At 60.7% G+C, this 13178-nt stretch overlaps 1 protein-coding gene across 2 annotated transcripts; it reads right to left on the bottom strand.

The window, feature by feature from the left end:
- Positions 1-2019: 2019 nt before the first annotated feature.
- On the bottom strand, positions 2020-12926 carry LOC143695942 (tapasin-like). Of its 2 annotated transcripts, XM_077191183.1 has the most exons (8): positions 12040-12926; positions 9706-9894; positions 7168-7386; positions 5617-5870; positions 4309-4438; positions 3508-3650; positions 3305-3464; positions 2020-2446 (listed from the first exon to the last, which is right to left on the bottom strand). In XM_077191183.1, exons 1-8 carry the CDS (start codon positions 12059-12061, stop codon positions 2346-2348), a joined length of 1218 nt encoding a protein of 405 aa, XP_077047298.1. In that variant the 5' UTR covers positions 12062-12926; the 3' UTR covers positions 2020-2345. The 2 variants fall into 2 exon arrangements, with proteins under 2 accessions (XP_077047298.1, XP_077047297.1); XM_077191182.1 differs by lacking the exon at positions 9706-9894 and having other exon boundaries at positions 3305-3650; positions 12040-12614.
- Between the last annotated feature and the right edge of the window lie 252 nt (positions 12927-13178).

The following is a 13178-nucleotide window of genomic DNA, read 5'->3' as shown; positions in this document are numbered from 1 at the left end:
AACAAGGTGGCTTTGTGACACACGGCCACCAAGCGCTGCAGCAACCCCAGGGCCACCTCTGCCCAATGTCCCCTCGTGGTGGCCGTCACAGCCTCGTTGGTGGCCATTTCCAAGGTCACCTCCTCCTTGTCCAGGGCCACCAGCAGCAGCTGCTCTGTCACCACCTTCCCCCAGGTGTCACGGAGCTTGGTGGCCTCCCTGGCCAGGCGGTCACAGCTGTCCCCGAGCTTGGCCACCAACTCCCGCCATGCCTTGGTCACGGCTTTCACATCGTCCTGGGTGGCCCTTGAGGTGGCCCAACCCAGGGAGGTGACACCGCGGTGGCCCAGGGAGGTGACAGTGCTGCGGTTGAGGATCCCATGGAGGCTCCAGGTGAATCTCCTCAGGTCCTCATGAAGGGACTCTGGGGACTTGTCCCTCTGTGGCCCCGTCACTGTGGCCACCACCTCGCCCAGGGTGGCCACCACGGCCACCAGCGCCTGCAGCCCTGGAGGGGACACCTGGAAAGGGGACAGGAGCCTGGTGGTGGCACTTGTGGCCTTCTGTGGTGGCCCTGCGCCCCTGAGGGGTCCCCTTTGTCTCTCTGTCCCTTTGTCAGCCGCTTGTTCCCACTGCCACCCCCCACAGTGTCCCCTCTGTCCCCCTGTGCTCACTGGGGACACCTTGGGGACATTTTGGGGACGAAAGAGCCTGGGGATGTCCTCGGTGGCACTTTGGCACTGCTCGGCTACCACACAGTGACCAGGCCTGATGGGACACCCAGTGAAATAAAACCTGATAATGTCACCTACTGTCCCCAGGTGGGCGTTGGCCTCCCACAGCCCCTCAGCCACGGCCACCTTGGCCCCCAAATCCTTGGGGACATCTGGGGACTCCTCATTTGTCCACTCCAGGGCTGATTTGATGTCCCCGAGCAGGCGCTGGAGCTCCCGGGGGAATGCGGTGGCTTTGTCACACGAGGCCACCAAACGCTCCAGCAGCCTCAGGGCCAGCTCCACCTCCTGTGTCCTCCTGATGGTCACCGTGGTGGCCACGTCCCTCCGGATGTCACAGAGCATGGTGGCTTTCCTGGCCAGGAGGGCCCAGCTGTCCTCCAGCATGGCCACCCACCCCTGCCACATGGGGGCCACCATTGTCACACGTTTCCTGGGGGTGCTCCTGTAGGTGGCCAAGGCTTGGCTCAAGGGGGTGACACCGCCATCATCATCATGGGTGACATTGTGGTGCTTCCAGTTGTCCTCAATGTGCTGTGGGGTGGCCTGGAGCTCTTTGGTGACATCCTCCAGCTCCCGTTCAGGTGTTTTGGGGACACCAACGGCCTCATGTCCGCGTGTAGCCTGGGCATGGTGGCCAGCAGCTCGCCAGGAGGGCCACCACAGTGACCTGTGGCCCCAGCAGGGCTGGGGACAGCTGGGGACGGGACAGCAAAGGTGTCAGGGACATGGTGGCACTTGTGGTGTCCCTTTGTCCCCCTCCTTGGAGGGCTCTGCTGTCCGTCTGTCCCTTTCTTGTTCCCTCTGCCACCCCCCCGTCCCCTCTGCCACCCCCCTGTCCCCTCTGCCACCTCCCTGCCCCCTCTCCCTCCGCGTGTCCCCTCTTCTCCTCCTCCCGTTGCACCTCTTGGGGCTCCATGGTCACTGGGGACACCTTGGGGACACCTTGGGGACGCTCCGGTGACGAACGAGCCCCGGGATTGGCTCCGGTCCAGGCACGGGAACGGCGCCAAGAAAATGGCGGAATCGCCTCAGGAGGCGCCGGAAAGGCCCGAGCGGGGTCGGGAGGGGCCGGAAAGGCCCGAGCGGGATCGGGAGGCGCCGGAAAGGCCCGAGCGGCTTCGGGAGGGGCCGGAAAGGCCCGAGCGGCTTCGGGAGGGCCGGAAATGCCCGAGCGGGATCGGGAAGGGCCGGAAAGGCCCGAGCGGGATCGGGAGGGGCCGGAAACGCCGAGCGGGATCGGGAGGGGCCGGAAACGCTCCGAGCGGGATCGGGAAGCTCCATCCCAAGCCCCACACAGGACACATCGGTTTGGGGGGATGTCACCCCCCGTTTATTTTGGGGACATTTGGGGAGTTTGGGGAAATTGGGGACATTTGGGGACATTTGGGGGACATTTGGGGGACATTTGGGGAGGTCTGGAGACATTTGGCGACATTGAGGGGGTTTGGGGACTTTGGGGACATTTGGGGGACATTTGGGGACATTGGGGAGGTCTGGAGACATTTGGCGACATTGAGGGGGTTTGGGGACTTTGGGACATTTGGGGATTGGAGACATTTGGGGGACACTGGCAACGTTGATGGGGTTTGGGGACTTTGGGGACATTTGGTGCCATTGGTGCCATGGGTGTCACCTCCCCGCCGAGGGCCACAGGCGCTGGCAGAGCCCTCCGATGACAAAGGCCACCAGGGCCATCCCCGCCATGTCCTCCACGCTGGGCCCGGTGTCACCTGCGGGGACAGTGGGGACACATCAGTGACAGCCCTGGGTGGCACCAATGACACCCACAGGTGGCACCAACGACAGCCCCGGGTGGCACCACGCGTGTCCTGGTGTCCCCAGCCATGTCCCTGTGTCACCAACCCTGTCTCTGATGTCCTCAATCCCACCCCTGATGTCCCCAACCCCATTCCTGATGTCTCCAGTCCTATCCCAGGTGTCCCCAACCCTGTTCCTGATGTCCCCAGGTGTCCCCGATAACCCAAATCCTGTCTCTGGTATCCCCAGGTGTCCCCAACCCTGTCCCAGCTGTCCCCAGCTCCAGCCCTGGTGTCCCCAGATCCTCCAAACCCTGGTCCTCGTGTCCCCAGGTGTCCCCAAGCCCATTCCAGATGTCCCCAGGTGTGTCCCCAATGACCCAAACCCCGTCTCCAATGTCCCCAGGCGCCCCCAAACCCTGTCCCTGACATCCCCAGGTGTGTCCCCAGGTGTCCCCTCACCTGCCACCTGCATGGTGACCCTCAGTGGTGTGTCCCATGCCACGTGTGTCACCAGGCAGCTGTAGCTGTCCCCAGGTGTGTCCCCAATGTCCCCAATGACCCAAACCCTGTCCCAGGTGTGTCCCCAGGTGTCCCCTCACCTGTCACGTGCACAGTGACCCTCAGTGGCGTGTCCCACGCCACGTGTGTCACCAGGCAGCTGGAGCTGTCCCCAATGACCCAAACCCTGTCCCCTCACCTGTCACATGCACAGTGACCCTCAGTGGCGTGTCCCATGCCACGTGTGTCACCAGGCAGCTGTAGCTGTCCCCAGGTGTGTCCCCAATGGCCCAAACCCTGTCCCCAGTGACCCAAACCCTGTCCCCTCACCTGTCACCTGCACGGTGACCCTCAGTGGCGTGTCCCATGCCACGTGTGTCACCAGGCAGCTGTAGCTGTCCCCCGCTGTCCCCTTGCCCACTCTCAGCCCCGCGCTCCGGCTGAAGGTGCCGTCGGCCGCCCGCCGGTGCCCCGAGCTCCAGCTCAGCCCCTGTCCCGGTGTCCCCAGGGGTGGTGGCACCCTCAGGTGTCACCGGGCGCGGCCGGGGGTCCCCACGGGCCTGGCGCTCCCAGCGGATCCCAACGTCCAGAGGGAAAAATCCGACGGCGTCGCAGCGGAGCTGGGCTGGGACACCTGGGGACAGCTGGGGGGGGACCAGGGACACCTGGGGAGGGGCTGGGGACAGACGGACGGACAGTTAGGGACACTGGGAGGGAACTGGGAGGGACTGGGAGGGACTGGGAGCTGGGCTGGGACACCTGGGGACAGCTGGGGGGGGACCAGGGACACCTGGGGAGGGGCTGGGGACAGACGGACAGACAGTTAGGGACACTGGGAGGGAACTGGGAGGGGATTGAGGGGGACTGGGAAGGGACTGGGACAGACTGGGAGGGACTGGGAGGGGATTGAGGGGGACTGGGAATGGACTGGGAGGGACTGGGAGGGACTGGGAGGGGACTGGGAGGGGATTGTGGGGGACTGGGAATGGACTGGGAGGGACTGGGAGGGACTGGGAGGGGACTGGGAGGGAACTGGGAGGGAACTGGGAGCTGGGCAGGGACACCTGGGGACAGCAGGGAGGGGACCAGGGAGTCCTGGGGAGGGGCTGGGGACACGGGGACACCCAGTTAGGGACACTGGGAGGGACTGGGAATGGACTGGGAATGGACTGGGAGTGAGCTTGGAGGGATTGGGAGAGAACTGGGAGGGACTGGGAGGAACTGGGCACAGCGAGGGGCACTGGGACATACTGGGAGCCCAGCACAAGCCCCGCCCACCCCTCCCAAGCCCCGCCCACCCCTCCAAGCCCCCGCCCACCCCTCCCGGCACTGACCAATCACGTTCATCCGCAGCACCTGCTGCAGCTGCCCGAGGGGCGTGGTCACGGAGCAGACGAAGGAGCCGTCATCGGACACGGAGAGCGGCGGCAGCTGCAGAGACACCTCCAGAGCGCCCCCTGACGGCTGGGAGGGACAGGGAGGGACTGGGAACCACTGGGAGGGAACTGGGAGGGAACTGGGAGGGACTGGATGGACTGGGAACCACTGGGAAGGAACTGGGAGGGACTGGGATGGACTGGGAACCACTGGGAATGAACTGGGAGGGAACGGGAACCACTGGGAATGAACTGGGATGGACTGGGAACTGCGGGTTCCATGCCCACAGCGGCCCCTAGCGGCCAGGAGGACCCAACCCCGTCCCTCAGTGGCGCCTCCCGGTGTCCCCATATGGAGCTGCAGCCAGGTTCTGTGGACTGGAATGAACTGGGAGGGACTGGGAACTGGGTGTTCTATACCCTCAGCGCCCCCTAACAGCCAGGAGGACCCCAACTCCCCCCTCCCTCAGTGGCGCCTCTCAGTGTCCCCACATGGAACTGCAGCCCCTGCCCCCCATTGTGGGAGGGAGGACTGGAACGGACTGGGAGGGTCTGGGAATGAACTGGGAGGGGACTGGGAGCCACTGGGAATGGACTAGAACGGGACTGGGAACAGGGGTTCCATACCCACAGTGCCCCCTAACAGCCAGGAGGACCCAACTCCCTCCCCCTCCCTCAGTGGCGCCTCTCAGTGTCCCCACATGGAACTGCAGCCCCTGCCCCCCATTGTGGGAGGGAGGGACTGGAATGGACTGGGATGGCCTGGGAATGAACTGGGAGGGGACTGGGAGCCACTGAGAATGGACTGGAACGGACTGGGAGGGAGTGGGAGCCACTGGGAATGGACTGGGAGGGCCTGGGATCCGGCAGTTCCATGCCCACAGCGCCCCTAGCGGCCAGGAGGACCCAAACCCGTCCCTCAGTGGCGCCTCTCAGTGTCCCCACACGGAACTGCAGCCGGGTTCTGTGGACAGGGATTGACTGGGAGCAACTGAAATGGACTGGGATGAACTGGGAACTGCAGGTTCCATATCTGCAGCGCCTCCTGGTGCCCAGGAGGACCCAACCCCCCCCTCAGTGGCGCCTCCCGGTGTCCCCACATGGAACTGCAGCCGGGTTCTGGGGACTGGAATGAACTGGGAGGGACTGGAAACCAGGGGTTCTATGCCTGCAGCGCCCCCTAGCAGCCAGGAGGACCCAACCCCGTCCCTCAGTGGCGCCCCCGGTGTCCCCACACGGAACTGCAGCCCCTCCATTCCCCCTCACCTGCCTCCCCCCAGCACTCCAGGGGGTGTCCCCGTGTCCCCCCAGCAGCAGCAGCACCCCCGGCGCGGCCTCGGTGACGCGGTTGGTGGCCGAGTCGAAGGCCAGCAGGCGCCGGGTGACGCCGTCGCGGTGCCACAGCCACTCCAGGGCGAAGGGGACGCCCAGCCAGGGGGGGGTGAAGGAGCAGTGCAGGGTCTGGGGGGTCCCCAGGAGCCCCCGCAGGGTCGGGGTCAGCGTGGAGATGGCCAGAGAGGCTGCGGGGGAGGGAGAGGGGTTATGGGACATTGGGGACAATGGGGACAATGGGGGACATTGGGGACAATGGGGACAATGGGGACATTGGCGGCAATGGGGGGACATTGGGAGCATGGGGACAATGGGGGGACATTGGGGGGACATTGGGGCATTGAGGGTAAGGAGACATTGAGGGGCTTGGGGAGCATGGGGACAATGGGGGGACATTGAGGGGGAAAAGGGGGGACATTGGGGACAATGGGGGGACATTGGGGACATTGAGGGTAAGGAGACATCGAGGGGCTTGGGGAGCATGGGGACAATGGGGGGACATTGTGGGGAGAAGGGACAATGAGGGGACATTGGGAATAATGAGGGGACATTGGGGAGACGTTGGGGACAATGTAGGGATGTTGGGGACAAGGGGACAATGGGGAGACATTGGGGACAATGAGGGGACATTGGGGACATGGAGGACATTGGGGACAATGGGAGACATTGGGACAGTGGGGACAGTGGAGGAACATTAAGGATAAGGGGACATCGAGGGGCTTGGGGAGCATGGGGACAGTGGGGGACATTTGGGACAATGGGAGGACGCTGGGGACAATGGTGGGACAAGGGGACATTGAGGGGGTGGGAGGATATGGGGACAATGAGAGGACATTGGGGGACAGCAGGGACATTGGAACATTGGGGGGCTGGAGGGACAATGGGGACATTGAGGACATTGGGACATGGGATAATGGGGAGACATTGGGACACTGGGGACATGGGGACAATGGGGAGACATTGGGGGTAATGGATGGACATTGGGGACAGTGCAGGAACATTGAGGGTAAGGGGACATTGAGGGGCTTGGGGAGCATGGGGACAATGGGGGGACATTGGGGACAATGAGACAATGAGGGGACATTGGGACAATGAGGGGACATTGGGGACAATGAGGGGACATTGGGGATAAGGGGACATTGGCAGGCGGGAGGACATGGGGACAGTGGGGACACTGGGGACGAAGGGGGGACATTGGGGACATTGAGGGGACATTGGGTACATTGATGAGGACACGAGGACATTGGATGGGGAACATGGGGTGACACAGTTACCACAGAGATGACAGTGACACACAGGTGACACATAGGTAACACACAGGTGACAACGACACAAGTAACTCAGGTAACACAGGTGCCACACAGGTGCCACAGGTGACAATGACACACAGGTGCCAATGACACAGGTGCCAATGCCACCCACAGGTGCCAATGCCACCCACAGGTGCCACCCCCAGGTGCCACTGCCCCAGGTGTCCCCTCTCACCGTTGACCCTGGGCGGGTCCCCTGTCCCCTCCTGCAGCAGCACTGTCCCCTGCCTGCGCGGTGTCCCCAGGGCCAGCAGCCACCAGCGCGTCCCCAGCCCCGGGTGGCACCGCGGCGCCGGCCCCGGCGGTGGCAGCAGCAGCGGCACCGTGGGGCTCAGCTCGCACCGGGGGGGCTCCCGGGAGGGACCCCAAAAATCCTGCAGGACCCCCAGGGAGTCTGGGGGGGGCAAAGAGAGGGGGTGAGGTACAGGAACGGCCCCAAAACCGCCTCAAATATCCCCAAAATCACCCCAAAATTCCCCAAAAACTGTCTCAAATATCCCCAAAATCCCCCAAAAATGCCCCAAAACTGCCTCAAATATCCCCAAAATCACCCCAAAAATGCCCCAAAATTCCCAAAAACTGCCTCAAACACCCCCAAAATCTGCCTGAAAATGCCCCCAAAATTCCCCAAAACTGCCTCAAATATCCCCAAAATCCCCCCCAAAAATGCCCCCAAAATTCCCCTAAAACTGCCTCAAATATCCCAAAATCCCCCGAAAATGCCCCCAAAATTCCCCAAAACCGCCCCAAACACCCCCAAAATGCCCCCAAATTCCCCAGAACCGCCCCAAACACCCCCAAAATCCTCCCCAAAAATGACCCCAAATTCGCCCCAAACACCCCCAGGACCCCCCAAAAAACCCAAAAATTGCCACCAAACCTCCCCAAAACCCCCCCAGAACCCCCTAAAAATACCCTCAAAAATGGCCCCTAAATCCTTCCCAGAACCCCCCCAAAAAAACCCAAAAATCGCCTCTAAACCCCCCCCCAGAACCCCTCAAAATCGCCCCCAGGACACCCCAAAACCCCCTCAAAAAACCCCAAAAATCGCCCTCCAAAACCTCTCAGAACCCCCAAAATCACCCCAAAACTCCCCCAGGACCCCGAAAAAAACCCAAAAATTGCCACCAAACCCCTCAAAATCCCCCCAGGACCCCCCCCAAAAAAAAAACCAAAAATTGCCCCCACAAATCGCCCCTAACCCCCCCCCCCCCCAGGACCCCTCAAAATCCCCCCAGGACCCCCCTAAAAAACCCCAAAAATCGTCCCCAAAACCCCTCTGAACTCCCCAAAATCACCCCAAAACTCCCCCAGGACCCCCCAAAAATTGCCACCAAAACCCCCAAAAACCCGCCCAGGACCCCCCAAAACAACCCAAAAAATTGCCCCCAAAAATCGCCCCTAAACCCCCCCCAGGACCCTCAAAATCCCCCCAGGACCCCCCCAAAAAAGCCCAAAAATCGCCCCCCAAACCCCTCTGAACACCCCAAAATCACCCCAAAACTCCCCCAGGACCCCCAAAAACCCAAAAATTGCCACCAAAACCCCCAAAAACCCGCCCAGGACCCCCCAAAACAACCCCAAAAATTGCCCCCAAAAATCGCCCCTAAACCCCCCCCCAGGAACCCCAAAAATCCCCCCAGGACCCCCTCAAAAAACCCCAAAAATCGTCCCCAAAACTCCTCAGAACCCCCCCAAATCACCCCTAAACTCCCCAGGACCCCCCAAAAAACCCAAAAATTGCCACCAAATCCCTCAAAACCCCCCCAGAACCCCCCCAAAAAACCCCTAAAAATCGCCCCTAAACCCCCCCCCAGGACCCCTCAAAATCCCCCCAGGACCCTCTCAAAAAACCCCAAAAATCGCCCTCCAAAACCCCTCTGAACCCCCCAAAATCACCCCAAAACTCCCCCAGGACCCCGAAAAAACCCAAAAATTGCCACCAAATCCCTCAAAATCCCCCCAGAACCCCCCCAAAAAACCCTAAAAGTCGCCCCTAAACCCCTCCCAAAAATCGCCTCTAAACCACCCCCAGAACCCCCAAAATCGCCCACTAAAACCCCCCAAAAAAACCCCAAAATGGCCCCCAAACCCCTCAGAACCCCCCCAAAATCACCCCAAAACTCCCCCAGGACCCCGAAAAAACCCAAAAATTGCCACCAAACCCCTCAAACCGCCCCCAGAAAACCCCTAAAAATCGCCCCTAAACCCCTCCCAAAAATCGCCTCTAAACCACGCCCAGAACCCCCAAAAATCACCCCCTGAAACCCCCCCAAAAAACCCCAAAATCGCCCCAAACCCCCAAAAATTGCCCCCAAAAATCGCCCCTAAACCCCCCCCCAGGAACCCCCAAAAATCGCCCCAGAACCCCCCCAAAAAAACCCCAAAAATCGCCCCCCAAACCCCTCAGAACCCCCCCAAAATCACCCCAAAACTCCCCCAGGACCCCCCAAAAAACCCAAAAATTGCCACCAAACCCCTCAAAACCCCCCAGAAAAACCCTAAAAATCGCCCCTAAACCCCTCCCAAAAATCGCCTCTAAACCACCCCCAGAACCCCCAAAATCGCCCCCTAAAACCCCCCCAAAAACCCCAAAATGGCCCCCAAACCCCCTAAAAATCGCCCCCAAACCCCCCCAAAATCGCCCTCAAACCCCCCAAAATCGCCCCCCAACCCCCGGGTGCCCCCCAAACTGGGGCTGGGGGTCCCTCACCGATGACATCGAAGGTGTTCTGGGGGTCCGGGGGGGTCTCGGGGTGCGGGGGGGCCTCGGGACCCCCCAAAAATCGGAGCAGGGCCCCGCGGGGGGAGGGGGAGCCGCGCTGGTCCAGGAGGGGGCAGCGCAGGGCGGGGGGCGGGGGCTCCCCAAAAACCGCGAGCGCCCCCAAAAGGTGGGACAGACCTGGGGGGGGCAGGAAAAGGGGGTTTGGGGGGGTTGGGGGATTTTGGGGGATTTTGGGGGGATTTGGGGGGGGATTTGGGGGAGTTTGAGGTGAACTGGGGAGAAGTTTGGGGGAAGTTTGGGGGGTCCTGGGGGGATTTTGGGGAGATTTTAAGGGGATTTGGGGGGGCATGGTGAGGTTTGGGGGTCCTAAGGAGGTTTGGGGGGATTTTGGGGGATCTTGGAGGGGTTTTTGGGGTGGATTTGGGGGGATTTTGAGGGGTCCTGAGCAGAGTTAGGGGGAATTTTGGAGGAATTTGGGGGTGATTTTGGGGGGATTTTAGGGGGATTTGGGGGGGGATTTGGGGGAATTTGAGGGTGAATTGGGGGAAAGTTTGGGGGAAGTTTGGGGGGGTCCTGGGGGGATTTTGGGGAGATTTTAAGGGGATTTGGGGGGGCATGGTGAGGTTTTGGGGAGGATTTGGGGGGTCCTGGGAGGGGTTTGGGGTGGATTTGGGGAGATTTGGGAGATTTTGGGGGGGTTTTTGGGGGGCGGATTTGGGGGAATTTGAGGGTGAATTGGGAGGGTTTTGGGGGGGTCCTGGGGGGATTTTGGGGAGATTTTAAGGGATTTGGGGGTGCATGGTGAGGTTTTGGGGGGGATTTGGGGGGCATGGTGAGGTTTTGGGGGGAGTTTGGGAGATTTTGGGGGATCTTGGAGGGGTTTGGGGGGGATTTTGAGGGGTCCTGGGCGGAGTTAGGGGGAATCTTGAGAATCTGGGGGCGATTTTGGGGGATTTGGGAGGTTTGGGGGGGATTTTGGTGGGATTTTTGGGGGGGATTTTGGGGGGATCTGGGGAGAATTTAGGGGATTTGGGGGGTCCTTGGGGGGAAGATTTGGGGGAATTCGAGGGTGAATTGGGGGGAAGTTTGGGGGTCCTGGGGGATTTTGGGGAGATTTTAAGGGGATTTGGGGGGGTCCTGGGGAGGTTTGGGGGGAGTTTGGGAGATTTTGGGGAGATTTCGTGGAGGTTTTGGGTGGAGTTTGGGGGATCTTGGAGGGGTTTGGGGTGGATTTGGGGGGGATTTGAGGGGTCCTGGGCGGAGTTAGGGGGAATTTTGGAGGAATTTGGGGGCGATTTTGGGGGGATCTGAGGAGATTTTAGAGGGATTTGGGGGGTCCTTGGGGGAGGGCGGATTTGGGGAATTTGAGGGTGAATTGGGAGGGTTTTGGGGGGTCCTGGGGGGATTTTGGGGAGATTTTAATGGGATTTGGGGGGGCATGGTGAGGTTTTGGGGGGTATTTGGGGGGTCCTGGGGAGGTTTGGGGGAGTTTGGGAGATTTTGGGGAGATTTGGGGGGGTTTGGGAGATTTTGGGGGATCTTGGAGGGGTTTGGGATGGATTTAGGGGGGATTTTGAGGGGTCCTGAGCAGAGTTAGGGGGAATTTTGGAGGAATTTGGGGGCCATTTTTGGGGGGGATTTGGGGGAATTCGAGGGTGAATTGGGGGGAAGTTTGGGGGGTCCTGGGGGATTTTGGGGAGATTTTAAGGGGATTTGGGGGGTCCTGGGAGGTTTGGGGGAGTTTGGGAGATTTGTGGAGGTTTTGGGTGGAGTTTGGGGATCTTGGAGGGGTTTTGGGGTGGATTTGGGGGGGATTTTGAGGGGTCCTGGGGGGAGTTAGGGGGAATCTTGGAGGAATTTGGGGGCGATTTTGGGGGGGTTTGGGGAGATTTTGGGGGGGGGATTTGGGGTGATTTTTGGGGGGGATTTGTGAAGGTTTGGGGGATGTCTGGGGGGTCCTGGAGGGGGATATGGGGGATTCTGGGGGGGTCTGAGGGGATTTTGGAAGGATTTGGGGATTTGGGGGGGGTTTGGAAGGATTTGGGGGTGCCGGGGGGGTTTTTGGGGGTCGCGGGAGAATTTGGGGCGGTTTTAGGGGGGAAGCAGAAATTTGGGGCAATTTTGGGTCGGGAATTTGGGGTCACGTCCCGATTTTGGGTTTCCGCGTTTCGGGTCGTCCCGAATTTTGGGGTTTCCCGGATTTTTTGGGGGGGATTTCTCAGGATTTGGGGTCGGAGGGGTCCGGGGTTGGGATCCGCTGGGATTTGGGGTCGGGGGGGGATTTTGGGGTCCCGATTTTGGGGTTTTTGGGCCCCTCCTCACCCAGCAGCAGCCACGCTCCCATCGCTTTCTCTTTCGCTTCGGGCCACGCCCACTGCCCCAAAAACCTCCGCCCCAAAACCCAAAACCCCAAAAACAGCCCCAAAATTCCCCTCAGGGCTTCGGCCACGCCCCACACCCCAAAATTCCCCTCAGGGACCCCCAAAAATTCGGGGTCAAACCTTCACAGAAACCCCAAATTTCCCCCTCAGGGGCTCTGGCCACGCCCCCAACTCAAAATCCGCCCCCAAACCGCAAAAACCGCCCCAAAATTCCCTTCAGCGGCTTCAGCCACGCCCCACACCCCAAACTTCCCCTCAGGCACCCCAAAAATTCGGGGCCAAACCCTCAAATATCCCCCAAATTTCCCCCTCAGGGGCTCTGGCCACGCCCCCAACATAAAATCCACCCCAAAACCCCCAAAACCGCCCCAAAATTCCTCTCAGCGGCTTCGGCCTCACTTCAAACCCCAAAATTCTCCTCAGGCACCCCAAAAATCCGGGGCCAAACCCTCAAATATCCCCCAAATTTCCCCCTCACGGGCGCTGACCACGCCCACAGAGATCTGGCCACGCCCCCCCAAAAAACTCCGCCCCAAAACCTAAAAAACCGCCCCAAAATTCCCCTCAGGGGCTCCGGCCATGCCTCACACCCCAAAATTCCCCTCAGACACCCAAAAATCCGGGGTCAAACCCTCAAAGAAACCCCAAATTCCTCCCCCTCAGGGGCGCTGGCCACGCCCACTGTCCAAAACCCACTCCAAAATCTCCCCAAAATCGCCTGAAATCGCCCCAAAATTCCCCTCAGTGGCTTCGGCACGCCGCACACCCCAAAATTCCCCTCAGGGACCCCAAAAATCCGGGGCCAAACCCTCAAAGAAACCCAAAATTCCTCCCCCTCATGGCATCTGCCACGCCCCACCCGAGATCCTCCAAAGTCACCCCAAAATCCCCCCAAATCACCCCAAAATCCCCCAAATCACCCCTAAATTCCCTTCAGGCGCTCCAGCCTCAACCCCAGATCCCAAAATTTCCCAAAATTCCCCTCAGAATCCTCGGCCACGCCCCCACACCCTGAATTTCCATTTAGGGGCTTTGGCCACGCCCCATTTTCCCCATTTTAGTCATTTAGCCACGCCCCCA

Source organism: Agelaius phoeniceus, chromosome 27 (genome assembly GCF_051311805.1).
Source record: "Agelaius phoeniceus isolate bAgePho1 chromosome 27, bAgePho1.hap1, whole genome shotgun sequence".
Lineage (NCBI taxonomy): Eukaryota > Metazoa > Chordata > Aves > Passeriformes > Icteridae > Agelaius > Agelaius phoeniceus.
This window is presented reverse-complemented; position numbering and strand designations above follow the sequence as displayed.

Excerpts from the sequence above, each read along its gene's own strand:
- LOC143695942 (XM_077191183.1), bottom strand. The coding sequence starts at position 12,061 with ATGGGAGCGTGGCTGCTGCTGG. Across the intron at positions 3,651-4,308 it reads GCTGCGGATGAACGTGATTG|CCCCTCCCCAGGTGTCCCTG; the intron begins GTCAGTGCCGGG and ends GTCTGTCCCCAG. Across the intron at positions 2,447-3,304 it reads GGTCACCGTGCAGGTGACAG|GTGACACCGGGCCCAGCGTG; the intron begins GTGAGGGGACAG and ends CTGTCCCCGCAG.